The sequence below is a fragment of the Hemibagrus wyckioides genome, linkage group LG24 (genome assembly GCF_019097595.1).
Source record: "Hemibagrus wyckioides isolate EC202008001 linkage group LG24, SWU_Hwy_1.0, whole genome shotgun sequence".
NCBI classification, from domain to species: domain Eukaryota; kingdom Metazoa; phylum Chordata; class Actinopteri; order Siluriformes; family Bagridae; genus Hemibagrus; species Hemibagrus wyckioides.
Genome location: NC_080733.1, coordinates 7,618,311 through 7,645,798, shown reverse-complemented (window position 1 = coordinate 7,645,798; position 27,488 = coordinate 7,618,311). Strand labels below are relative to the sequence as shown.

The following is a 27,488-nucleotide window of genomic DNA, read 5'->3' as shown; positions in this document are numbered from 1 at the left end:
AAACCTGCCACAAGATGGCAGTCAACGATGAAACGTCAGATGCAGAGTGGATGTTTTCATTTGGGGCTTAACTTTTTTATGTTTGATGTAAATGTATAGTTAATGCTTTTCCTCTGTAGATCTAGCTCATGTTGGAAGTGTTTAATGAATTTTTCTATGAGAATGGAGGTAAGAAAGATAAGCTAGGTACTGCTTGCAGATTAACTTTATTTCTTTTCACTTCATTTTCACAATTAAACACACACACAACTTAGAAACAAGGGGAATTCACTGGGTCTTCTGTTACTTCATGTTTCAGAATGAGTCTAGATGAAATCCTTTGTGATTGGGTGATTGGGAAACACTCAGCTTGCAAGTCTAGAGCTTTAAAGGTTCCCCAAAGGGTTTACTCCTATGGGTTCTAGCTTTAATTTTTTTTCCAAGAGTGTGCAATTTGATTTCTCCTAACCCATATAATACCAGATTCTTCAAACAATACTTATCATCGTCCCAAGGTACCAGTGCAATTTTGTCTTCCACTAATGAATGGTTAATGCCCTCTGTCCCCCCTGGGTATTCTGTTTGCTCAGGGGTCCTGGAATCATAATTGTCTTGTTTTACGCACACAAGAGGCAAACACAAAGCAAAGACTTCAATACCCAGAGTCCCCCAGCAGGGAAACGCTAGCTCTAAGAATCTACGGAAGCCCAGGAGCTGCTTTTAGGCACGTTTGCACTTCGCGCTGGCGAGGTAGCGTGGAGTCAGTGGGTTTGCAGAGGGAAGAGAAACGGCGCAGGAACGCGCTCGCTGCTATCTGACACGCGTCTCCATCCCCGGGCGCATCAGCGTCAAACTGCAGCGCACGATTTCACACGCTCTGACATTTATGCGTTTTCATTCAAGTGTAGCAACGACAACAGGCGCTTTTTTCATATAGTATCCTTTTTTTTCAATTCAGAAGGGTTTTTTTTCAACCTTTCACCAGATGTTGACAGAGAACAGCTTGGTTCACCGTCGCAAGACGGCAGACAGCCGAGTGGGAGATGCCCGAAAGCGGTCAGACTGTGGAGCGCATTCTGCGCGCGGGCACCTGTGAGGCTGAAGCAGCTGCGTGTCCCGGTGTTTTGGCGGTGATCGGTGTGATTGGTGTCGGTGCGCGCGTGAGGAGCTCGGCGGCGCCGCTGCAGCAGCGCGGAGCGTGAAGTGCGTTCGCCTCCCGGTGAGTGCGCGGCGTGTCTGCCTTCACACTCCACATTTGCATAACCCAGTCTTGCCCCGAGCCGCTCGGAATTTAGATAGGGTTTGTGTTTTCTGTTGAATTTCCATTAACCTCATCGCTGCCATTCATAAGTCAGTTGCGCACACGCGCTCAGGGAGCGCTTCATACATTCCGCCCCGCTCCTCTCAGCCTAGTCATTCACATTGTGGATTCCTGTAGCCTCACGTCTATCATAGGTAAATGATTATGTTGCGTTTTAAGGGCCATTTCTGCACGAGTGTACCATGTTCTTGCAAATGTATTTTGGAGAGAAATACCAATTGTTATGTACATTTTGAGACATGGATGATTGCTGAGCAACAATTCTTAAGCGCTGTTAAAATATATCATTTGTTGAGTGACGGCGGCGCGTGCGTCTGGCGCTGTTTTGGTTGTGATTACGGTTAGACGTTATAGCAGACTCACACGCCCGCCCGCTCTCAAGCCCGCCTATGGTTCTCTTGATTAGTCTAGCTAATTTCGCCACCCCCCCGCCGCATCTCTCTCTCTCCCCCTCTCTCTCTCTCTCTCTCTCTCTCCCTCTGTCTCTCGCTCTTTCTCTCTGGCTATGCAGTACATCCGCAGATGCCAATTAAAGTTCATAGTCGTCTGAATCTTTTTTCCTTTTTTTTTTAATTTGCCACAATAGATTTTGACCACTGCCTCAAAAGTAAAACCCGCATTCAAACATACTGAATAGTGTGTCACAATAATTATCTTCTTACATGTGTAGGAAGGGAAGGTGGACAAAGGCTGAGAACACAGGGGGACCCAAGTGGACCCTGATAGTCTGGGCCGGAGAACTCACTGGATTAACCTTTCAGGGGCCACAGCATTTTTCTGAGCACGGCTGCTGAAGTGGCATAATATTTTGACACACTGTATGATGTTGTATGGTAGTATGTTTTTTGGTCATACCTTGACTCTGGGCTCAGACATACAGTGGAAAGTCATACACTGGCTTACATGGTAGTTATGTGCAAAGATCATAAAAATGATCTGGGAAAGAAATTTACATGGAGACTTACATGGGAATTTATTTATTTTTGTTGTTTTTCTATTGATTTATTTGTGCATGATTTATCAATTACATCAAATATTTGCACAGTGGCCCGGTTGCACACTGAAATGGCAGCCAATTTGGTGGTTGCTGTATTTCAGTACATGCTTTTAAGGCTATGCATTTTGTGTGTGTGTGTGTGTGTGTGTGTGCATGTCCATCAGACAGCTCTGGTCACCATGGCGACCTTTATTAAAGAAAATTTAGAAGGCCACCCCAGCTGGAGACTTCTGATTGGCAGAGAGAAGAGATCCAGCATGACCTTGGTGGTAGCTGTCAAAACAGTCATGTCTCTGCCATCTTACATACAGTGCCATTGTCCTACATGCTTCAGAAAGACTCAAGATGCTACAGATGTAAGCACCACGACAATGCATACATAACCTCACACATTCCATGAGACTACACTCCCTTTCCTGCTTCTCTTATTCTTTTTGCTCATCTCTTTTACTCTCTCTCTCTCTCTCTCTCTCTCTCTCTCTCTCGCTCTCTCTTTATATGTCTCTTCCTCCCTCACTCTTTTCCTCTGTGTCTCTCCCTCTCTCTCCATCTGTCTCCATGCCTGGCCGACAGAGCTGGTTTTAGGAGAGCTTTCACCTTTGACCCTAGCTTAAGAGAGTGTGTGTGTCTGTGTGTTTGTGTGTTTGTGTGTGTGCCTCTGTATATGTATGAGTGAAAGAGAGAGAGAGAGAGAGAGAGAGGAAGCTTGGGTGGGTGTAATGGGATTTGGGGCATGCAGCAAAGCTGACTTGATCTACATCACTGTGTGTGTGTGTGTGTGTGTGTGTGTAATTTTGTCTGCAGGACACTGAGCCAGGGTTTGTGGGAGGGAGGTATAGATGAGGGAAAGTGAGAGTCTGTGTATGTGTCTAGGGGTTCTGTATATCCGAGTGTTCTGCATGCCTCTATATACTGAGCCAACTCTAATGAGAGACTGAACCAACTCAATTATTTAGGGGGGAGCTTTGTGAGTCACAAGATGCAGACACAGAAGTACATTTGCACACTATAGAGCAACAGATTGCAGGTCATGCATATAAATGTTAAATAAAATACCAGATCCTTTTTGTACATCAGGTATACAGAGATAATGTCTAAGATTAATCAGCTCTAATGTGGTGCTGCTGTTTGCTAAAGCTGTAAGGTTGAACCATTGTATCATTCGATTCTAATGATTAAAATGACATGTAAGCAGGATCACAAGACACGGCACAGTTTTTGGTGCTTATCAGTTGAGGTAGCTCAATTTCTTGAAACAATGCATTGAAATGATCTGAAAGTTTAACAAGTAGCATATGTACCCTCTTACAAACGGCATGCTAAGTCTTTCTTTTCACATTTTATAGAGGATTCACATGCTTTCTCCAGTCTTAGAATATTTGGCGCTATGACTACAAATTCTGACAAACAGCCTTTTGCAGGCAGAAAAGCACTGTGGACTAAGCCATATCCAAAACTGTCCATTCATTCTCTGAGAAAAAAAGAGTTTTTCAAGGGTTTGCAGAATAAATAAACGTTCTTAGCACGCTATAAAGGTTCCACTTGGAACCTATTCTGATTTGGAAACCTTTTTCTTGTTAGGTTCTATATAGAACTTTTCAGGGTTCTCCCAGAGGACCAAAAGTCTTAAGCAATGACTTTGGATTTTATGGGGTGGTGACATTTGCATCTGTGAATCTGTTCAGTGTTCTGCCAGTTTTAAGCAGTGATGTAACATGTATCATGATGTAACATGATTAGGGAGAAAAGAATACAGCACCCAAAGTACATGTCTGATGTTGGTCACTTTAGGTAATAAATAGAGTGCCAAACAAACAGCAGCACAATGGAGAGATGTATTGTGTCTCTAGCTTTAGAAGCTACTGTAGAGCATAACATCGACTAGTAAAATGAACCATAAATGTGCTCAGGGGAAAATTGCTCTAAAAAATTCCTTAAAAAACAAAAAGAATTGATATATATTTTCTATTCTATTCAATTTTTTTTTGCATGCTGTAACAAAAAAACAGTGATATATCCCAGACATCGTCATTTAAACCGTACCTTTTCACCACTCTTATTTGCATCTTGTCTTTCTTAATAGACCAATTTTAAAACTTAGTCATGTGAAAAGCCTTTTTGTGACAATTTAGTGGCTTTATTTTTCCCTCCAAAATTCCTGCCTGTTCATTCAGAATTTTTAAATATATATATATATATATAAATGAATTCAACAGAAAATCCCAAACATTTAGTAAGCTTTGAAGTCAGATTTTTTTGGTTGGAATTTGTTGTCATGTGAAGTGATATAAGCCTGCAGACCGAACAATATTCTATTGTACTCAGTGAAAATAGTGTCGGACGCTACTCAAGATTTCAGTGCTCTAAAGTCCAGCAGAATATCAACTCTAAGTAATTGAAATGCTTTCAACTGCATTCTGTCAAAGAAGTGTGCAAATACATTACATAAGAAACTGGTATACACTATTCTGGCACGCTATTTAGTCTGGCAGTATGCAGTTTAAGATGCAAACCTAGTGGTCAGAGTTGGCAGAGTGGACTTGAGTCATGACACTGTGAGGATTGTGTTTAACTAATCAATGATTTGCAGTATTCCTAGCTCATATTATGTGACTGTATAGTAAGTTTCTACTCCCTGAACCAAATTCAGCACACATCCCTATTGACATTATGGATTATTTAACAATTGAAAAAATGATTTGTTTCCATACAGTGCAGTGTGAAGCAGTTGCATGAAAAACCGTAGAAGAACTTATTTATCCTGACTAAAGGCCTTTACATGCTAGAACATATACTTATGCTGGATCTGGACCCAATCCCTTCAGCACCCATGTTGTTAGGTTGGAATATACCCTGGATAGGACATCTGTCCATCATAGGGCACAGTGCACACATTCACACATTTATTCACACGTCAGGGCAATTTATCTAAGCCAATTAACATACTGCCATGTTTTTTAGTAGGTGGGAAGAAATCAGAGATCCCAGAGGAAAACCATATAGGCATGGGGAGAATATGTATGGAAGATAGTAACCTGTGCTCAGCTGGGAACTCTGAAGCTGTGAAGCGGCAATGCCACCCACTGCGTCATTCATTTAAAGGATGGAAAATACGTATAATTCTGTATTCAAGGGTGTCCATCATCCATCGTTCATTCACTGTCCATCATTTTGCACTAAAGAAAGCATAATATTATGGTACACGTTAAAAAAGAGTGTCCTGAAGAGTTAAAATGTCATCACTGGACCCACTTGATTTTTGAGGACAGAAACAAAAGATGTCAGTTTGCTTTTTCAGAAGCTTGAAGCTAGTAGAGTAGGCCAGTGCAACGTAATATATTACCAGTTATTGTCTAGATAAAAGACCCTCCAATTACGGATTTGTTCAGCAATTCCTTGCTGTATCTTTTGCTAATAACTTAGATTTTTTTGTCTTAATTTGTTTTTCTTACAGCTTAAGGTGCTCATATGCAAAAATTAGATGCTTTAAAACAGAGCTCTACTTAAGAAAATTTGATTACGACCTGTTTTTAGGTCTGTTTTTAATGTCTCCAAAAATGGATGCACTATCACAGGACAGCATTTTCGGACTTGGTTTGCAAGTGTAGTGTCAACAGTGTAGTGTGCTGGTTTACAATTATTGTATATTGTATTTTCATATGTTAATTATGTAGCCTGTATGCAGTGACCAAGACTTTATATTTCTTTGAGAAAATCCTGAATGAGAAAACAGAAACCCAGGCCTCATGAAATGTTTTATGCTCATTGGAGTGTTACATAAAGACAGCACAGGTGAGTGTGTGTAAGGAGTATGATAAGTACTCAAGTGTGAAAATCAGCAGGACATATTAAGGAGTTTTATGGCATCTATCTATATTTTCTTTGCTGGTGATGTCAACCTTGACTTTGCTTAGCCCCCCTCTCTCTCTGTCTTTCTGTCTCTCTCTCTCTCTTTCTCTCTCTCTCTCCCTGTCTCTCTCAGGTAACAAACTGGCAGGGTAGCATTGCCATGGAAACATGCGATTTGTGAGTGAGAAGAGAATCAGTTGAGAGAATCTAGAAAAAGGTAAGTGTGAGGTTTTTTTTGTTATGCTGCATATGTTAGCACACATTTTGAGTGGGAAGTATGTGTGTGTGTGTGTGTGTGTGTTGTGAGAAATATATTCCTCCCTCTGGATGTAATGAAATATGTCAGCGCATGACATGCTAAGCAGCCTGTGCAGATACCTGCATGCTTCATTTTCAAATATTAGCTCCACTCTCCTCCAAGCAAAAAGAGACGTAGCCTTCGGCCCACAGTTCCTCCTCCTCCATAACCACGTCATCCTCACAGTCTTTTGGCAAACAGGGGAGCCAACTTTTGCTAATACAATTCGCACTTCGTTTCAGGGTGACTCATTCATTCTGACTCAGTTGCTCGACCATTCATTCATTGAGATTTTCTGGTGTGATTTGTAAAATTATATCAGCAGGAAAAAGCCGTAGTGATACATAAGGATACCGTGTTCAAAAGGTTTCTGGATAATGTAATTGAGAAGGGATGTGGGGGAGGCTGTAAATTTTTTTTTCCCCTGTCAAAAGTAACAGTATGTAAATGTCACATTTAGACACCGAAAATCATAAAATCTCCAACAGTGTTTGTAACTTCTATTTAACATGTTTAGTATTCATATATTAAGACTATGAATCCTGAGTTACATCATTTCAGTGATACATTTACAAATCACAAGCGAAACTGACTGCACAGTTACAACATGTAGGTTCTGACTGAAACATCTCAATCCTATTGAGGTTCATAATCAATGTTGATGACTGCACAAAGCTTGAGGTGGTGCTGAAATAGACTTCTATGAGCTGCAGAAAGAAATAGTCAAAACCCGGCATATAAAATGCCTATGTCTATCTTCTCTAAACCTACAAAGTAAGACATAGTGCAAATTGAAATTGTGACTAATAACACCCAAAGCTCTCATATGAAAACTGGAAAACAGGAGAGGAAAGGGGATGAGAGGAGAAAAGAGAAGAGTAGAGAGGTGGACATGAGAAGAATGACGTGTAATAAAGCGAGAGATGTGAGAGGAAGTTGCCAGTAGAGGAAACCAAATCTCCATCTTCAGTAGGAAGATGATGCTTGTATTTTCTCTAATCCAGCTGGATTGCTTGCCTTAGTGCTTTTTAGTGGCTTTAAACTCATCAGATTTTTTTCTTTTATTTGTCATGCTTATCTGCTCACTTTTACTCATTGACCATTAATACACTCTGAAACATTACCAGGCAGAGACGGTTCATTTTTAAGTGGACTGTAGACACTAGAGGACACTCACGTAAAGCCGAGTGTGTCATAAGAACCAGGATTCACATTCTTGGCTCTTGTTCATTGAACATACTTCAGGGGTATCAGTCTAACCCTCTTCATCACATTCATAAATATTTCATAATATGCTCATGCTTGTGTGGTTGTTTCATGTGTGTTACTCATTTGTTATAAAGCATTTATACATATGTTGAAATCTCTGTCTGCTGTAAATATGGACAAAATTAGGATAATGACTGTATCTCTACAAATACAAGTACCCCATTTTTGTATTATTATTTATTATTTTAGAAAAGGATCTCGATTTATTTACATAAAAGACCAATATTCAGTTAATATTATAAATAAAATACAAATTAATCTTAATTGGATTTGCAATGAGAACAAGAAATAAGCTATTTTCAAACAGTGTGAGAGTCTGTAAAATCTGTAGCTTTTAGAAAGAAAGTGCCAGTACGCTTGGTCAGTAGTTAGTAGTGCTACTTAAGCAGTTAAAAGTAACATGCCATCAAGAAGCCACAAAGGGAAAAGTGGTTAATTAAACCTTCATCACGCCATTTCATTCAGTCTGAAGAGGCATCTGCAGAAAATATGGCCAAAGCTGAAACAAGTGGTTGTCGTAGTAGACCTCATGTTAGCTATATGTCTGTACAAATCCTGACTTGTCCCCCTGGTAATGAGCAAAAGATGAGTCACTGGTTTCAGTGAGTAAATGGGAGCAAGAATTTTTTTACTGGTTTCTTATGGGAGCTAAACTGCTTTGACAATTGTGAAATCTACTTGCAGTATAGTTCAAAATAGTTTTACATTCATCTTCAGTAGCTGCTTTATCATGGTTAGGGTCATGTTGGAGCTGGAGTTTATCCCTTTAGCACTGGGAGCAAGGCAGGGGAATTCACCCACAATGGGATACCAGTCCACCGCAGGGCACCATGCATACATACATTCATACAGATTTATTCATGACTAGGGTCATTTTTAACATTGCATGTTTTTGGACCTTGGAAGGTAAGCAGAGAACCTTGAGGGAAAAAAAAATCAGCAGCTATTCAGTTACTGAAGGTATCAGGGAAAAAAATATGTAATAATGTAGTCACTAACCATTATTGACATGCCATGAAACATACTCAATGTCACATGTCACATTTTTAAAACTTGAACTGTTTTATTGTAAGCATTACTCTGCAGTGATATTGTCATGGTGTTGCTCTGGAGTTTAAAGCTAACCATGGTTCTTAAACTCAGAACAATATAACTACCATCATTTTATTACAGGTCACTAGGTTTATTACAAGTTAGATTTACTATAATGTTTGGCTGTATGCAGAGAAAAGCATGCTGCGCTTTATAAGATATTTCTACATTACATTCTTTACTTGGAGTCATGCCAAAAATGTCAGAAAGATGGGCAACGTGTTGTATTTGCATGTATTTAATTTCTATTGTTGACTGGATTCTCTAAATCAGTTTGATTGGATATTCAGTGTTCAGTATCGCTTTAATTGTGAACCTGTAGTGCATGAAATGGTCAGAAGTTTGCATTCACTGTTTAAACAAAACAAGTAGTGTTCACTGTTTGAACCAGTTCAATGGACTGACAGGAGCGCTACCGATAGAGTACCTTTAAATTAGAGTAATTTACTGTGTGAAATGATAATAATAATTATAATAATGATTGTTTTGTACGTTCACATAGCTTTAATAATAGGCAGGTTTGGGATGAGAAAATTTTAATTACATTCAGTGTGCAGTTGAATATATAGTTACATCCCATCGCCCCGGGCCCTCAAAGAAAAAATCCAAATCCTTGTATTATTACTAAGTAATTGTCCTGAGTTTGGTACTTATCTTGCCAGATGGACAGAGAAATGAAAACAGGGTGGAGCTAGAAATAGTGGTCAGATGAAATAATCACAAATGCATCAAGTCTGGGGTGCACTTTTTATTCCAGTTCATCCCAAAGTTGTCCAGTGGGATTGAGGTCAGGGATGCTCAAGGTATTACACTCCAAATTTGGCAAACCATGTCTTCATGGAGCTTGCTTTGTGCACAGGGGCATTGTCATGCTGGAAGAGGTTTAGGCCACTTAGTTCCAGTGTAGAGATATTATACCGGTATAGCATGCAAAGACATTCTTTACAATTAAGAACCAACAGAAGAACCACATATGGGTGTGATGGTCAGGTGCTAACATTCCTTTTAGACCATATAGTGTATTTTAGCACCTTAAAGCTTTCTTCATTTTGTCTTTTTTTTCCAGAAACTCATAATGACTCAGATAAAACCTCAGCAGAAATCTAGAAATGATAATCATGTCCATAATGTACTGTTATGTGGTTTGTGGTGTAGGATATCTTACTATAGTCTCCTTGCCAGACTGTAGGGTCTTCATCTAATAACACTCCCATCAAATATGATGGATAACCTCGAAAGTTAATGGATAACCAAGAAAGTTACATTGGAGCAGCTGCTTTATGACTTTCACAAGAGAAAAAGATAAATCTGTACTTGAAGCTCCTTAATTGTTGCTGCTGTTGTTAGGTAGCATTGCCTGGGATATGATGTCATCACCTCACAGCCTCCAGAGAACAACTTGTACTTCCATGAGGACAGTTATGTGATATAAAACGAACACGAGTGTCGATAGTTCTGGATTTGGATTAGTAACCAGACCATGTTATACTGCACTGCTGCTGGAAAATCACACACACACACACACACACACACACACACACACAAATATTCCCCGTATCTTCTAGTAGACTTTTATATGTAAGTCTACAGCTGCTTGTCCCACTATCAAAAACAGTCTATCATACAAAATCTGTAAGTCAAATTGGATCTTCCAACAGCAATCATGACTCTCTCTCTCTCTCTCTTTCTCTTTGTGTGTGTGCATGCCACAAGCCAAGCTCAAAGCACATCATTTGTTTATTTGTTATTGCTATTATTATTTGAGTGTAAGTGACTGATAAAGGATGAGGTTGAGGTGTGCAGAGTGTTATGAATTCTGCTCCTCTCTCTCCTTTTTTTGTCAATTGCTCTTTTTCTTGCTGTTGCTTTTTGCTCTGTCTATCCGTCTCACTCTACTTTTTCTCCCATCTCCTGTCTTTATCCTACCTTTAGTCTCTCTTGCGGACTCTATCGCCCTCCCCCATCCACCGTCCTCTAGTTCCTCTATCTTTCTCTTTTAGTCTCTCACTACTCTGTATTTCTCCCCTGGCTCTCTCTCTCTCTCTCTCTCTCTCCTTCTCTCTCTCTCTCTCTCTCTCTCTCGTCCACGCTCTTCTGTCTGCTGGAAGTTAATGAGCCCAGCTCCCCCTGGGGAACACACACTTCCTTTGCCAGAAAGGGAGTGATAGAGAGACAGAAAGCTTAACTCTGAGCTGTGAGAGAGAGTGTGTTGGTGTGTGCATGTTTGTGTGTGTGTGTGTGTGTGTGTGTGAGAGAGAGAGAGAGAGAGAGAGGGAGAGAGGGAGAGAGAGAGAGAGAGAGAGAGGGAGTGTGTGAGTGAGTGTGTGAGTGAGTGAGTTAGTGAGTGACTGAGTGAGACACATTGCAGAAGAAGATAGTGGGGGAAGGGGAGGGGCACTGAGGGGAGATAAGAGAGAAAGACAGAGAAGAGGATCTACAGACAGAATCGAGAGTAGGTAAGAGTGGATGTGTGCGGTCACCCTGATGGAAAAACACAAAAATGTGCCTCAGAAAGATGAATTAGTTCCCTAGAAACTACTGTCCTGAGATTCCGACTAAGGACAGAGTGAAAAAAAGAAGAGAAAGGATGGAGAGGTAGAAGGATGGAGTGAAGGTGATGCACAGAGTAAAGAAGAGCCACTGCGGGGTTTTCATACCGGACTGTAGTGAAAGATGACTCTCATGAACTTGTCTCTGTCCGTGTGTTTGCATGCGCGCAGGCGTGCATGAGAGCTGCTCTTACCTTGGTGTGTGCTCCTGAGATGGAATGCGCACAAGGCAGCCATTGTTGTTTAAACAGGCAGCCAGCAGCCCTTCTCCTTGGCAACGGGCTCTGCAGCAGTGTCTCCCACGGCAACAGTGGAACGGGGGTGCTCTGGGTTCAGGCTGTGTGTATATGCGTGTGTGTGTGTCTGTGTGTGTGTGTGTGTGTGCGCTTGTGTGTGCACTGGTCATGTCAGGAAGTCAGGGCCGCAGTGGAGAGGCCCCTCTCCAAAACGCTAGCCTCAAGGTCTCGCTCAATATGTGTGCATGCACGTGTCGTTGTGTTTTCCAACACAATGTGCACAGGGAGAGAGGCAGCGGGTGAGTGAGCTGCCATGAATGAGACACAGAATGGGTACAGCTTTAAAGGACAAACTGTAATGTGAAAGAATAAGTTGAAAATAATGATGCAGTGGAAAGTGAGGTGCTTAAAGAAATAAAGGTGAGACAGAAAGGGCAGAAGAACATCAAGCATCTAAATTGATCATCATAGTTACGTATCAATATACGTTAGCTTTTTTTAGTCCAGTGTGATCTCGTGAGCAAAATAAATGATTTCTGACTAGTGTTTTTTGTGCCAAAGAGGTCATATAGGTACAAAAATCAGCCCTTTACTTGAAAGTTTGCAAATAACTTGAGTCATGGAGAGTGTTTTGAATTTGCAGGTTTGTGAATAATAATAATAATAATAATTGCTAATAATTTTTCATGACTGTAGAAGCAAATTCCTTTCATTCTTCCACTTTATCATTTTAATACGTTAAAACAGGTCTTTGTGCTCTCAGAGAACAGGTTTGCTCAAGGTATTCTGTATGGGTAATGGGTTCTAGCTTTTTAAATGGTTCTGTTTCTTACCTTATATAAAAGTGAAATGCTCTGTTAGAGGGTTCCACATTGCAACTTTAACGGTTCAACCAGAATATACAGCATAAATTCCAACTCATGGATACATTGCTGCATAGTCATAAAAAATCTACATAAAATGAATCTCCAATAAATAAAGGTCATTTACACAGTATTTGACCACAAAGACAGTTAAATCATATGTATTAACTTTATATCTGTATCTATAGTTGCAACATTAGAGAAATTATTTAACTTTCAATAAGCTCACCAATATTACAGTCAATAATGTTTCATTAATTGGGGGAGCCATAAATTGTACAATAAAAAAATATTATGAATAGTTGTTTGGCCTTGTAGTCTCTACAAAGGTTTACATTAAGAAAGAGATGCATAGTAAGAGTGAAAGAATGCAAGACAGGTCTCTAGCATTCTCTCTGTCTCTCTCTCTCTCTCTCTGTCTGTCTCTCTCTCTCTCTCGCTCTCTTCGCCTGCTGTTGGATGTTTCTTTCCAGCTGGTGCTGTAGTCACATGACCCATGGAGGAGTGAAGGGTGGATTGGAGGGTCTCTGCAATTCTTAAAATAACCACTACATGTACACTCTCACAGAAGTAATATTGCTGCAAAGAGAGAAACAGAAAGTAAGATGTAGTAAAAGTGTGTGTGTGTGTGTGTGTGCGCGCGTGTTTTGGCAGGACCTGGTGTTGAAGACAGGGTCTGATGATGAAGATTATTAGGAATTTCCTGCAGCTGGGGATGAGAGAGGAAGAGAGGAAGAAAGTGAGGGAGGGTGAGAGCGATAGTTGGCTTGAGGGTAGTGGGGGTGGGGGGGTGGGGGGGGGGAGTAGGGGGTAGGGGCCATGTAGAGGTGGGAAGAGGGAGTGAGAGTGGATGAGTGTGAGTGAAAGAGAGAGCAGTATGAGAGACAACCAGCGAGACAGGAAAGGGAGAAGTGGAGCGCTGGAGAACGTTGAGGGAATGCTGAGCAGAAGAAGTGGAACCTGGAGAGGAGACACAGGGCAGACGAAGTGTGTTCATGTGGCCATATACGTGTGTGTCTGTGTGTGCCTGTGTGTGTGTGATGACAGCTGTGTTTCTTCTGCAGAGTGTCACCAAATGTCTCTGTGGACCGTGTGACCCACTTCTACCTCTCTCTCTGCGTTTCCCTTTCTCCTTCCCCCTTTTTTCTCTCCCACCTCACTCTCCATTCTGCATCCTTCTTTTTGCCCTCTCTCTCTTTCTGTATGTCTTGCTCACCCTCCCCCCCCATCACTTGCCCTCACACACTGTCAGGGCTGCTGCCTGTATCTTAGCAACAACTGCACTCTCATTTGAACTGAGTGAGTGCTTTTCCCTAACACACCCACTGAAACACACGCACTTGTGTAAACACACAAATACACACATATGCACATATATACATGCACACACACACACACACACACACAAAGAACCATGCTCTTTCACATTGCGCAAACACCCACACATACACTTGTGTAATTACACACATACTCCAGAACCACCATCACTACTTAAGAGTATCAGGCTCTGCAGCCCCTTTCATACGCACACTTTTACACAGGAATTTGACTTTGATTTATCAGGAAAGGGTTAACTGTGAACACACGCCAGAGTCGAAATCCCGAAAAGACAACTGGGACAAGACCTAGTGCAATTTCTTGAAAATTATCCACAGGCTTATTTGTGAACAAATAAATACTGAAAGAGAATGATGTTTATTCTTTGATGCTTTGCCACCTTGCGAGGTGACTGACTCAAAACATTTGCACAGTGCAGCAACAGTAAGGGATCTGATACTGAGTAAACCTGGATAGGCATTAGATCAGATCCAATAACATATTTTACCACAAATGTGTGTTTTGCTACGCACAACATAGCTACGCAGGTGAACATGTGTTAACTCACACCAGCGTCATGCTTCTGTTAATTCTGTTTCATCCTGCTCAGGCAGACTGTACTTGGTTGCTAAAAGGATGCCAGTATCAGGTACTGGCCTTTAGTCATAAAAATGATAAATCTATTTGTTGGAAGTTGGAAGAAAAAACACTCAAGTGATTGAAAACTAATCTTCGTTAAACCATTACATTTAGGATTTACTGTATGTTACGTCCTGAGCAACAGGGTGAAGTGTGAAGGCTGTGTGAAGTGTGAAGGCTGCAGGTTCGAATAACACAAAACCCAAACTGTATCAGTAAATAATAAAAAATGTTGCAGGTTTTGAGCGAGAATAGATTATAAGTATGAGAGCTGGAGATAGGGCCACATGTGGGTTGTACAATGGTGTGCATTTCTGTATGTGTTTCTCTGTGCTTTTAAGACAGTGTTTTGGTCCGTCATCAGAACATTAGTCATAGTGCAAGGTTTCCATTAACAATTTTCAAGTTGTTAAACACTTCTTCTCAGGCTTTTCTTGCTGCATTGCAGATGTGGACCGATCGCTTCTGTATGTTTGTGACAACAGTGTTTACATGGTTGAACATCTTCAAAATAATCTATGAATTTCTACTAAGATAGTTTTTATTCTTCCTATTTTTCCATATATATTTTTATTACCTATATTTCTATACTTTTCTTGTCCACTTGTGTTTACTTTATACTCTTCTTCAAATGTAGGACAGTCGTAATAAGCATTTCACTACATGTCGTACTGTGTAGGATTTTGTATGTGACAAATAAAATTTGAATTTGAATTTGAATTTGAATTTGAATTTGAATTTGAATTTGAGAATTGTATAATCACATTAAGAAGACTCTTAAAACATTATGGTTAAAATATGACCTGAAGCGCTTATTGGCCGGCCCTTGACTTTTGTTATTTGTTGGTTATGGCTTGGAACATAAGCAGACTGGACAGAGTTGTGACAGAAAGTATTGTTATTGGCTTACAGTCAGCAGATGGTTTGGTTTTTTTTGTTACCCACAGTGCATTGTGGCAGATTGTGGAGAAAATTAGAGGAAAGGATAAGATAGTAGATTAAAAAAACGTGTAAAATACTAATAATAAATCGAGAAATAAGAACTAATTGGAGAAGAAAAGCAGTAAGTGGTGAAAAGCCTGTACTTGACAGTGGTGGTGGGAATGGTGAACATGTCGAATTATTAATCCAGTTACTGGCAGGCAACCAACACAAGGTTCTCTGTTTAAGTCTATGATGCACACCCAGAAGGACACTTACTTTGTTTTTGAGTAATTCCAGCTCACTAGCATGCACTGGCAGGGAAATGTAGTGCGGCCAAAACAGAGTGAAAAGGGGAGGAGAAGCTCCAGACACACTATCGTTCAAAGGGATGGGATGAAACGTGTGTGTGTGTGTGTGTGTGTGTGTGTGTGAGAGAGAGAGAGAGAGAGAGAGAGAGAGAAAGAGGTATGTGTGTGTGTGTGTGTGTGTGTGTGTGACTATAATTAAAGTGGTGATCTGCAGTTGTACTCATTCCTGTCTTCAGTTAGACTGATGCTTAATTAATTAATGGCATTAATTAAAGGGAGAGAGAGAGAAAACACAAGAGAGAGAGAGAGAGCATGGTGATGTATGCAGCAGATCTAAAAGCTGTAGGCTCTTTGAGTCTTCTAGTTGAGAAAAGTACACTCATGCAGTCTAAGTAGCCCATGTATGATCTCATCTTCATTCTCCTCTCTAGAGAATACCTTTACTTATTGTGTATTATGGAAGCTAATACTTATATTGCTGTCTATGCCAAAAACAATATAGTTGAATACTCTTTGGTTAAATAGTCTTTTGGTATCGGTAGATAGTTTGCTTCTCTGTTTCTGCTTTCCCTCAGTCTGTTTGTCTGTCTGCCAGTGCATCTTTAAGCACACAGGCATGGCAGGGTTTGTTCGGCCCAGAGCACCACAGCACATGTTTCTGCTCCACTCCTTTACTCCTCTCTCCCTGCTTCCCCTCTCCTCGCCAGTTAGTAATAAGAACCATGTGCAAAAGCAACAGTGATGGATGGAAATGTGTGTGTATAAGCGCTTGTGTGTGTGAGAAAGAGAAAGAGAGTGAGAGTGGGAGTGAGAGTGTGCATGGTATGGGCTTTGCAACTGTAGATCTGTAGTCTGTTTGTCATTACAGACTTTTGTTTTACAAAAATATTCAATATTGTGCAAAAGTTTTAGTCACATTAAAATACATTTTTGGAATGAAATGATATGAAATGAAAAGTTTTTAAGTAGTGAAACATTTATTATATTGAGCAACAGTACAACAGTAATACAGAAATACAGCCTTTTCCTTTCCTTGTAAAATGGCTTAAAGTTTATTACCTGCATTGTCATGTAGTTTCTAAGGAAACTGGCTAGTAGGTTGTTCCAGGTTTCTTCTTTCTTTGCAGGTAACATCCCAGATAGCCTTGATGTTTTGTTTTTTATCATGTACATGATATGTAACTTAATATGGTTAAAAAATCCCTCTAACACTGATTTTTTTCATTTCTCACATTAATGCAGCAGGTATAATAAAGCCATGTAGGACAATGTTTATATAAAAATGTATGGTGCCTGGTGTTTTATACAGTAGTTTATCTCACACTTTTCATTTCACACATGCTTGTGGTTAATATATATGCATGCTTTTCTGTCTATCATTGGTTGTTGCAACACAAAGTGCCAAGACCCTCTGATTCTCTGTCCTTTTTCATCCATACCTACAAGCTCTGGTTTTCATGCAGCCTTCTCTCAGCGGAGGAACGCTCCAACCCTCCTGACACCACTCCTCTTATCCCTCTGCTGCCCCCTGTTGATCAGTATTCACACTTCATTGTTTAACTTTTTCTGCATTGTCCAAGGAGCCCTGTGTGTGTGTCGGTGTGTGTGTGTGTGTGTGTGTGTGTGTATGTGTGTGTGAGACAAGTACACCCCACTTCAGTTATGTGATTTAGTTAATTATCCAGTTTAATAATTGTTTGAGTGGAGTATTATTTTCATTGAAAACAAGCATCCAGATATACTGTGTATGGTTTGTTACATAGGTAACTAGTATTTAATATAATATAATTATTTAATTATTTAATTACATAGTCTGGTTACTGTGACACAAGCTGTATTGCTATGGTAAAAACTGTTTTCTTGAGCAACTGCACTGGATAGGAAAACTGTAACCATGGTAACCACTCCCCTCATATTCTATTGCCAGGGTTACAATGATTCTCTAAGTGTATCACTATGGTAACAGTTGTCCTTTTGTCCACAGGGATAACACAATATATGACCATAGCAACACAAATGGTAAGATCAATAACAGTTATCATTAAAGAATAATAATAAAATGAAATTGATATTTACTTTAACAACTATATGTTTTACTGTTTATATACTGTTTATACTATTTCTTTTATTCCACAGACAAACATTGCTGGATAATTTTCAAGGACTTGAAATCTGAAGCCTTTGTTTACTGACAGTCTTGTACTCAGATTTGCTGAGCAAGGAACTGCAAGTTGAGAAAGAGGGACTTGCCTAGGGGTCTACCACTGCACATTAACAAAACATAGGCGGATATTTACTGCCTAAATTATATCAGTGAACTAGTGCAATCTATCAATTTAAGAGGCAATGAGTCGACTGTCAGGCCGTCTGCGTTCTGGAAGTGTGCGTTTGGTTTGTGATGCCCTGGGTGGGGATGACTGCAGTGAAGGTGAAGGCTCCTGGATCGGAGATATGGGGCCGGGAGTCACTTCAGCAGGCACAAGTGGCTCTGACCCAGCTGCTTCACCACACTATCGATTGTTTTCACCTCCTTCACTTGCTAATGGTCTACGTAATCATGACGACCAGTTTCAGCGCAGAGCAAGGAGACGCAGACAGATGGACCATGTGGAACAAACGCACATGCATGAGCAAATTCTCATTCAGTCACACACACTCCCACAAATGCACATACACCAACAACCACTTTCACAACAACAGAGCACTCGCACAGAACTCTCCAACGCACATTTACAAACTCAAATGCATATTCAAATGGATACCCATGTGCATGCTGAGAGAGATGTAATGATGCACAAACATACACATACAGAGATGGTCAGATCTTCAACTGTAGAAGAGGACACCTCTCTTGTTCCAGAGGATCTGTCTATAACTCCAAAGACTGAAGCATACACTTCCCTTGTCCATTCAGCCCATCCACTACATACCAACCAACTCTCACAAACCTATTCAACCCTTCAACCAAGCCCTGCTTCTACAAGTAAGGTAGATTCTGACAAACCCTCTAATACCAATAAGCTGGAGAGAAATCCCTTAACTAACCCTGAATTAGGTCATAGTTCTAGTGCAAGCCACAATCCTGTCAACACCCCTATGGAGGCTGAGAGGAAGTATACCCTGAGGAGTTCTGGTCGGCCACGTTTCCCCTGCCACCTTCGCAAGTCATCTCGTTTACGCAGAGTTGCAGAGGATAATGTAATGAAAAGGGAAGTAGAACAAAAAGAGGCAGAGGAGGATAGGAACATCTGGAGAGGAGAAGAGATAAGACCAAGGGAAGAGTGTCCTCTAGAAGTGGCTGTGGCTGCTTCATCCCTTGAGGTTTCACCAGCTCCAAATAATTCAAATCGTATGGTGCCAAATCATAGTGTAGGAATACCATTTGTGAAGACAGCAAGTGAAGGCAGCACTCTAATTCAGAATTCACAGAGAGCTAAACAGCGAGGTCCTTTTTTAGGTGTGAGAAAGATAGTGGTAAAAATTGCAAGAATCCCTGTGCATCTTAGTCGACGACAGAAAAGCTATAAGATCTCCTCTCTAGAGCCTGTGGCAGTGGGTTCACATGGGGAAGGGTGTACTGTAGGAGAAGCACCAGAAGGGGGATCTAGTGGAGAGATAGGTGCACATATTTCAAGGGAACCCACTGCTCTTCTTCGAATGAAAAACAATGGAAAAAGTGTAATGGTGATGTTTCCTCCAGGAGAGCTCCCTGTCATCTTGAAACGGCGAAGAGGGCGGCCCCCTAAACAGGCTTTACCAGGTCAGCCTGACATGCATGAGACTAGAGCTGGGGCTGCAAGCGCTGCAGAGCCCAAAAAACCCAGGAGGCGTCGGCGGGTAAAGCTTCCTTCACCTCTGCCCTCATATGTTAATGACACCAATGATGTTAAAGTTGAATATGCAGATGTACTGTCTAAACTGGCCTTCTTAAACCGCCAACCTCCCAGTACTGGCCGCTGTTCCCCACCACGTTGTTGGACTCCAACCGAACCTGAGACCTTCCATACATCTCCAGAAAACCCAAATTTGTCCACGCTACTGCATCGCCTCACAGGTTTCCGTAGGCGAGGTGGTCGTGCAGGCTGCATGGGAGGGAGGGGAGGGGGTATGACTGGGTGCTCTGAGGCTTTTAAACGATCCTTCAGTGATTTCTTTGAGACAATTGGCAAAAAGCGCAAAGTTCCTCTGTCTGAACCAGGAGCTCCACGAAAAAGGGGGAAAGGACCTAGTGGTGGAATGAAGAGGGCAACATTGAGTGAACAAGGAAGCCTGGTGACTGGGGAAAAGATTAGAAAGCGGCGTTCACGAAAGAATGGAACATTAAAAGGTGGCCAGGGAGTTTTGGATCAAGACTGGCAAAATGGAACTAGTGGCTGGGGAGAAAAGTGTGATCCAGAACCCGGTAGTTACCAGGGCTCACCTCGTGGAACCTTTCCATCCTCTGAAACTAGCAAAGGTGGTGCATACCATAGCCCTGGAATGAGAGGAACTGGCAGTGCAGAGGAATGCCAGGGAATGTTTGCAGGATATTTTCGTTCTTTACTTGATTCAGATGACTCCTCAGATTTGTTGGACATCTCCATGTCCAGTCCAACAGGACAAGATGCTCGTAAAATCACACCAGGATATGAGGGCAGCAGTCCAGGCGCAGCCCATTGCTGGTCTCCTGCTTTCCCTAAAAGAAGCCCCAAAGTAGCAAGCTGTACTGGGGAAGGAGGCTCCCTTTCCTCAAACCAATCTCATAGCAGCTCTGCAACTAGGACTTCATATTTATACAGTGTATCCCAAACGTCCCCAACCACTTCTTTCCCCAAATCTCCTGCGCTTTCCCTCTCTCGCTCACCCAGTTCTCCTCATCCTTCTTCTGGTTGTTTTAGCCAATATTCCTCCACCTATAGTGGAAATATGCCTCAAGGAGCAGGTGTTTGCCCAGTGACTCAGCAGCAGAACAGATCAAGTGACTGCAGCTTTGCCTATGGCACCAAAACTTCCTCTGCTTCTTCAACACAACGCCACATAAATTATTCAAATTATCAAGCCTCTACTAAGCGACAATATAGTGCATATCCTGGGCCTACCCATGTCCCTATGCAGCAGAATGAGAAAACTGGTCCCTCATCTCCAAGTGGAAGTTACATGTCAATATCAAAGACTAGCTCTTTCTCATCCTCCTCTCCCCCTGAAGGTTCTAGACAATACCAGTGCTCTGCTCCTTGGGGTTACAGACAAGGGGGATCTACCTGGGGTGGTGATGGATTTGGTGCTCACCAGTTTCATGGGTACTCTGACTATGGAGTTAGCGCAACAAGCTCTGAGTCCAAAGACATCCTTGACATTTCAAATTATACACCCCAAAAGGCAAAGCAGCGACCCTGCCCTGACACATTTTCTGAATCCTCATCTGATTCCTCCCACACAGGGATAGGAAGCATGGGGGGGACATTCTGTCCCAGGGATGCACCAGTGTCTGAAGGGCAGTCAAGCCTGTCAAGCCTGGAGAAGCTGATGTTAGATTGGAATGAAAATTCTGCTGGCCCCTCATATAACTGGAGTCAGAATGTTTTGTTTCAAGGAGGCACTAAACCAGGAAGAGGACGAAAGAAACGGTCTGAAGCACAGAGTGAGAAAGAAACAGGCCATATGCCCCCAGGATCGCCGGCAAGCCCTCCAGTGCATGGAGGTGGACCAAAGCGTAGTGCTTCTGCCGGCCGACAGGCTAGGGGGAGTAGGGGCAGGGGAGGCTTTTCCCCTTGCCAAAGAGAGCGATCTTTACCACCAAAGCCCAAACTTCAAAAGCATGCAGTCCCCCCAACAGCAGGGCAGATGACTTCTTCAGGGGGAATATACCAGGAAACATTAGATTATTACAGTGGAGATAGTAGTAGCCTTTCACCTCTAAGCCATGCCCCTGAGCTCTGTGAATACCCCTCTCCCTACTCTGCCCATACCTCTACTCCATCTTCTGATGAACGTTTTGCCCATATTTACCCCTCAGACTCTGCTTCTCTTTCTCCAAGCCTGTCAATTCAGTCAGATATCCTTAAGCAGCACCCTAAACCTACACCTACCCCTCAGACATATGGACATACTACCAGGACATTCAGCCCTACACTATCCCCTAGTCCCCGCCTTCCGCCACAGTGTAGCTCAGCCATGAGTCCACACCGTGCGCCAAAAGACCAATTTCCACAGTATGACTCACCCAGTTACAGTAGCTCTCCTTGCTGGTATGGGCAAAGTGGGAGTGTTGCTCATAGTCCCCAGAGCTATGAAGAGCTGCGCTCCACTGCCATCACTATGCCCTCACACAAACGGGACATGTCTCTAATTAGCCCTGGGATGAGAGCACCACCCCATTCTCCTTATACTACACCTTTACTCCGAGGACATACTATGTCCTCTTCTTGTGTGGGTGGGAGTCAAGACTCTTCTCCCCAGCATGAAGAGCTGGGTTATCATGGTAATATGGACACCTATGCACCCGTAGGGCACCGTTTTGTGTCCCAAAGTTCCCGAGCGGGGGTTCTCTGCCAACTGTTGGATCAACCCAGTGATGAAGGCTTCACTGTCACCAGCCTGTAGTTAGCATTATTGCACCATCTCAATAAAGGTGAGACAGTAGTTCTCAAACATGCTTGAGACACAAAATAATCAAGTATATTAACATTACATCTGTAATTATCATTATGTTTAGTTTATAAACTTAATTATTGCATGGTTGAAGTCAATAATCATGGTCAATTTGCACACTTTACACCTTTGTTTATACATTTTCTCTCTTTGTTTTTCAACAGATGATTTGGACTACACCATTTTCATATTTCTAATATTTTATAAGAATGTGATGTTACAGAAGAAACTTGTTAGATAGGATTAAGGAGATTTGGAATTGTGGACTAAAAGATGATTTCTTCAGCAGTGACAATCAAGACAAACATGCACATACACGAGCGCACACACACACACACAAACACACACATATACACACACACAAAAACTGAAACAGCACATGTATACACAGATAGATGCTCCTACATGCACAAGACCAGTTGTGAAGCTTGGGTGGAGTTGTTTTTTTCTGGATGGACGGACATACTGCTAATATCAACTAGAAGAACTCCTTCGGTGAACTGCAGAAATCCTCAGAATGCAAATATTACTCATTTAAACAGAAATCCAGATATGCCTGCTACAGTTGTTCAATTTGACATGAGAGATCATGCAAATGTTTTTGGACTTCACACTGATCTCTCTGTTTTTCCTCTGCTCTGATTCTCTTTCTGTGTCTATCTGTCTCTTCTAGTCTCAACATCATTTCTGGCCATGTCAATAGAGATTAATTACTTGCTCCCCAGAATCTACCACCTTTGCAGGGTTTTTGATGGTGACCCTGCTCTCTACACAGACTTTATCCCCCTTATCCCACCTTATGTGCTGTCTGCTCCAAAATACCAGCATCTGTACATAAGTCACACCGACCAACTCAACACCAGAAATAACAATGCAATGACATAAATAACTGAAGTATAGCAATTACAGACGTGGAGAACGTTTTGCAAAGGCTGTAAATTTATTACAAGATTATCATGAGAATGTTATGGAATTTCTGTTATGACATGTAATTTATAAGTGACTTTAAATGGTTCCACTTGATGCTGTGCAAATAGTTACTGCAATCATTTTAAGCAAGGGTGGTTTGGTCCAATAGGGTTTGTCTGAATCAAATGCCTTCTTTCCCTGTTCTTGATCACGGCCTGCAGCATGGTCATACCCTGCCCAACACCCAGTTCTTGTCTCTGTTTTTTTTTTGTAATTTTCTGTCAGGAAGACAGACACTCATGCACTGACCCCAAAGATGCTGCTCTGGCAAAGGTGCTGAGAGGCCAGTCTTTCTGAGCATGGAGGTCTGGAACTCAGGGTGTGGACAATGCCTAATCTCCTACTCATACTGCTCCCCCCTCCTTTTTTCTCTCTCCACTGTTCCTATTTCTTGTGGTCTGCTGTGTCGTACAGTGATTTTTTTGTGATGAAATACTGTATCTGTCTGTTCCATATACTGTATCTAAGGTGGGAATATTTAAATACACATTCTGTTCTTATCATTGCGTAACTCTGTCCAGCCTCAGCTCTGTGGAGTGGTGTGAGAATGTTACACATTAGACAAGGCAGGCAAAGCAGAGATTAAAAAATATCACAAAATATATGATTACAGTTTCATCTATAAAAATTTAATCACATCAGTAAGTAATCTATTATTTCTATAGCGCTAGGGTTAGTAGTAGGAGGGACAATGGGTTTGGTGGCCCAGAAGTACAAAACACATTAACAAAGCAAAAACACAACAGCTTTTCTGAAAATTCAGCACTAAAACTAAAAACACAACAGCAAATCCAGAAACATAAAAATGAAATCATTATGTAAAAGGTAAGTCCTTACTGAATATTGCATGCTTGTTGCTGATTGGACACAGTTTCCATCACAACGAAAGATAAATGGACTTTTTTGTTCTGGTATCTAGGTAGCCTAGGAAAAATAAGTTACAACTGGTGAATACTTATTATTGGGACAACTAATTCTATTTGAATAACCCGGTTTAGTTAAAATCTCTTTCTACTGTAGCATACTGTGAAGCAAATTTTCTATCTGAATTTCCTTGCCAAAAAAATTCCATGAATGAAAGCACCAGCATTCATTTAGGCTCATACTTCATATAACTGTATCTAACATCCTCTAGCTGTATGTCTCCTGCATACTCACTTACTGATACACACAATATGTTTATTCTAATATTTTTTTTGATCACGTACACAATCTTAAACAGTACCACATAACGAAATGCAGCAACAAGCATGTGATATTAAATACAGATGTTCAAGGTAATGTTTATGTGTGTTTAGTTTTGCTATTGTGTTTTTGGCATTGTGGTTTATTTATTGCTGCATTTTTTTATTTTTTTTTTATATGCTGTTGTGATTTTTTGGTTGGTTCAAGTGTTTTGGTGACACAGTTGGCAACATCAGCTGCTTCATAGCTCCAGGGTCCCCGGTTCAATCATGAGCTCAAGTTCCTGTCTTTGCAACATTTTGCATGTTCTCCCAGTGTTTGCATGTGTTTCCTTTGTTTTCACTAATTTCCTCCCACTGTCCAAAACATGCAGGTAAGTGGATTAGCTGGTGTCTTTTCCAGGGACGAATTCTCTTATGTTGCATCCAGGATAGGCTCTGGATTCATTTCAGCCCTGATCAGGATAAAGTGGCTACTGAAGGTGAATAAATGGGTGAATAATTCCAGGCTAACATACTGTACATTCTGTGCATCTGTTTTGATGTTAATGACATAAAGAGTGGAATGGAAAATACGAGAACTTGCACAGTCCAAATACTTCAGTGGAAACACAAGTGCATTCAAAACCCAGGCTTTTAATATAAATTGCATAATTTACCAACAGTAACCTAGAACTCCTGAATAAAAACTAGCTATTATTAATTAATCAATCCTACAGGTATCATACTCTATAATTCTTGTGCATTTTACCATACACTGTCAGTTTACTTCCAGGTGAAATATTTGTAGGTTACTGCCACTTGACCAACACATTTAAAAGGTAGACTTGGTTTGGCCAGTGAGTGGTCACTTGTTCCTTTAACATATTGAGGAAAGAATTGCCAGATTCCTTTTGAAGTGGTCCACTGAAGTGATTGAAGATGTTTTTCACACTTTAAATCTTTGAACAGCTTTATGACTTGTGCGCTTGTGCTGAAACGACTGGTTCTGTGCATAAGTGAAGAAAAATTTATTACAGGTTATAAAATACACAAGAATCTACTGGTAATTATTCAACCGAGGGCCACTTTGGCCCTAATCTTTGCTATGAGAAAAGGTTTTTCTTAATGTTTTCTAAAGTTTTGTGTAGGAAGAATGACTTACTGTACAGTGGTTGCAGTTAAATATTTCAGACTGTCAGTAGTTTTGTACTTTAGCAGTCAAGGGAAACTGATATTTTTAACACTAAATGCTGTTTTTGTTTTCAAATGAAAAAACCTTCTGCTATTTTATTGCAGAGATCTAGGGGGAAAAAACAAGCATTTAAAATTGATTAATTGATTAATCTTTTACATACTATTATAGAACATTTTAAATGTATAAAGATAAACCTATCTGTATGTATGACAGAATAATGAAAACATTTAACAATATATAATATATAGCAACAGTGAAAGCAATGTAGCTCAGATGCTAGTCCATGCAGATTTTCTGTTCTGTATCACATAACATCCCTTAAAAGAATCTCCTTTGACAAACACAATGTATAGTTTGAAGCTATCCATTGTCTGATCCTTCTATTGTTTACTGAAACATTCAGAAGTTGGAGCTTGAACTGATGTCTTTATTCAGTATTCACACAAAAGTGATAATGAAGACTTCCTATTGTAACAATAATATGTTAACACTAATGTTTTATGTTTAGTTTAGCTGTGCCACATAATGATACCATAATGAAATATACCATGTATTGCCTTTCAAAATGACACACTATAATCTGTGTAAGAGGTGTGGTTTCAGGGCACATCTGAAACCACACCTCATACACAGAAATATGAAGTGAAATTTGCCTCCACCTTCATCATGTGCTCAAATCTCAAAATATCTTAATGCAATCAAAATGAAAACACTCTTAACTGTTGTTGTTGTTGCTGTTGTTGTTGTTGTTATGTTTAATAAGCCAAACACTACACAATAGGTTACGCATAGAGGTACAGGTTGGTAACTGTTTATTATGGTAGTAAAAATAAATAAATAAATAAATAATAACAATTGTTATTATTATTATTGTTATTATTATTGTTATTATTTTTATTTATTTATTTATTTATTTATTTATTTATTTATTTATTTTAAACAGTAAAAAAGTGAAAATATGTTTTACAAAAATACACATATTTATCTACATCTCATTTTATATTAAAATGTTAGAGGCTATCGCAAGCTAAAATATTTAAACTTCGAATTATTAAAAAAGAAGCCATAACAGACATAACAATACATTACCAATGACTGCACTGTAAATGCACTATATATTTGTGCAACTTTGACTGCAGTGTCTGTTTGAGCAGTAGGATTTTCCAGTGTGTGTGTGTGTGTGTGTGATGGACTCTCAGTGCCTCGTTGACATTCAGCACCACTCGGGCTGTTCTGTACGAGGCGAGGCTTCACGGCGTCAGACCCTGATGCAGTGCGCGCGGTTCAAACGGGGACACAAGCGAGTGCAGAGCAGACAGTAATGAACAACAAAGAGAAACGAGAAGACAAAACATGACATCGCATATTTATATTCTATGTAATTTCACCAATTAGATCTTGTTTGATTTTTTGATTTTTTTACCATTTATATAGCCTGTTGGTTCGCACATTACTCTGCATATGTAACTTTACACCAAAGTGTGAGAAGCAGGACTTCTTCTGAAAAAAGCAGGAATCTTTTCAGCTGCATTTTCCATAATTCCCATTCTTGGAGCTCTAGACGTACAGCTGAATTGCAGTACTTTGCACAAAAGGGGAAAAGGCAATTATTTTGCGCAAGGCGTTTTTGGCAACTTTGCAGCTGCAAACAGGCCTGATTACACTGAACTGAAGGATAGATATATAGATGGTTTTGATCTTGTTGTTTTTCCCAATTTTGAAGCCTATTTCTAATTATTTTACTCTTTCTACTCCCAGTTTTTGCCGCATAATGGTATTTCATTCGCTTAATATCCCTGGTTCTCCTGGGAGTGTGTGCGTGTGTGTGTGTGTGTGTGTGTGTAGTTGGGGGGTGGGTCGGGGTCGGGGTGTTTGCGCTTGCTACTC

General features: G+C 40.7%; 1 protein-coding gene across 3 annotated transcripts; it reads left to right on the top strand.

Moving 5' to 3' along the window:
- Positions 1–723: 723 nt before the first annotated feature.
- ahdc1 (AT hook, DNA binding motif, containing 1) lies at positions 724–23,751 on the top strand. 3 transcript variants are annotated; one of them, XM_058378301.1, is made up of 6 exons: positions 724–1,198; positions 2,466–2,653; positions 6,280–6,363; positions 17,626–17,660; positions 17,778–22,251; positions 22,436–23,751. In XM_058378301.1, exon 5 carries the CDS (start codon positions 17,988–17,990, stop codon positions 22,221–22,223), a length of 4,236 nt encoding a protein of 1,411 aa, XP_058234284.1. In that variant the 5' UTR covers positions 724–1,198; positions 2,466–2,653; positions 6,280–6,363; positions 17,626–17,660; positions 17,778–17,987; the 3' UTR covers positions 22,224–22,251; positions 22,436–23,751. The 3 variants fall into 3 exon arrangements, with proteins under 3 accessions (XP_058234284.1, XP_058234283.1, XP_058234282.1); XM_058378300.1 differs by having other exon boundaries at positions 2,462–2,653; XM_058378299.1 differs by lacking the exon at positions 2,466–2,653.
- The last annotated feature ends 3,737 nt before the right edge of the window (positions 23,752–27,488 follow it).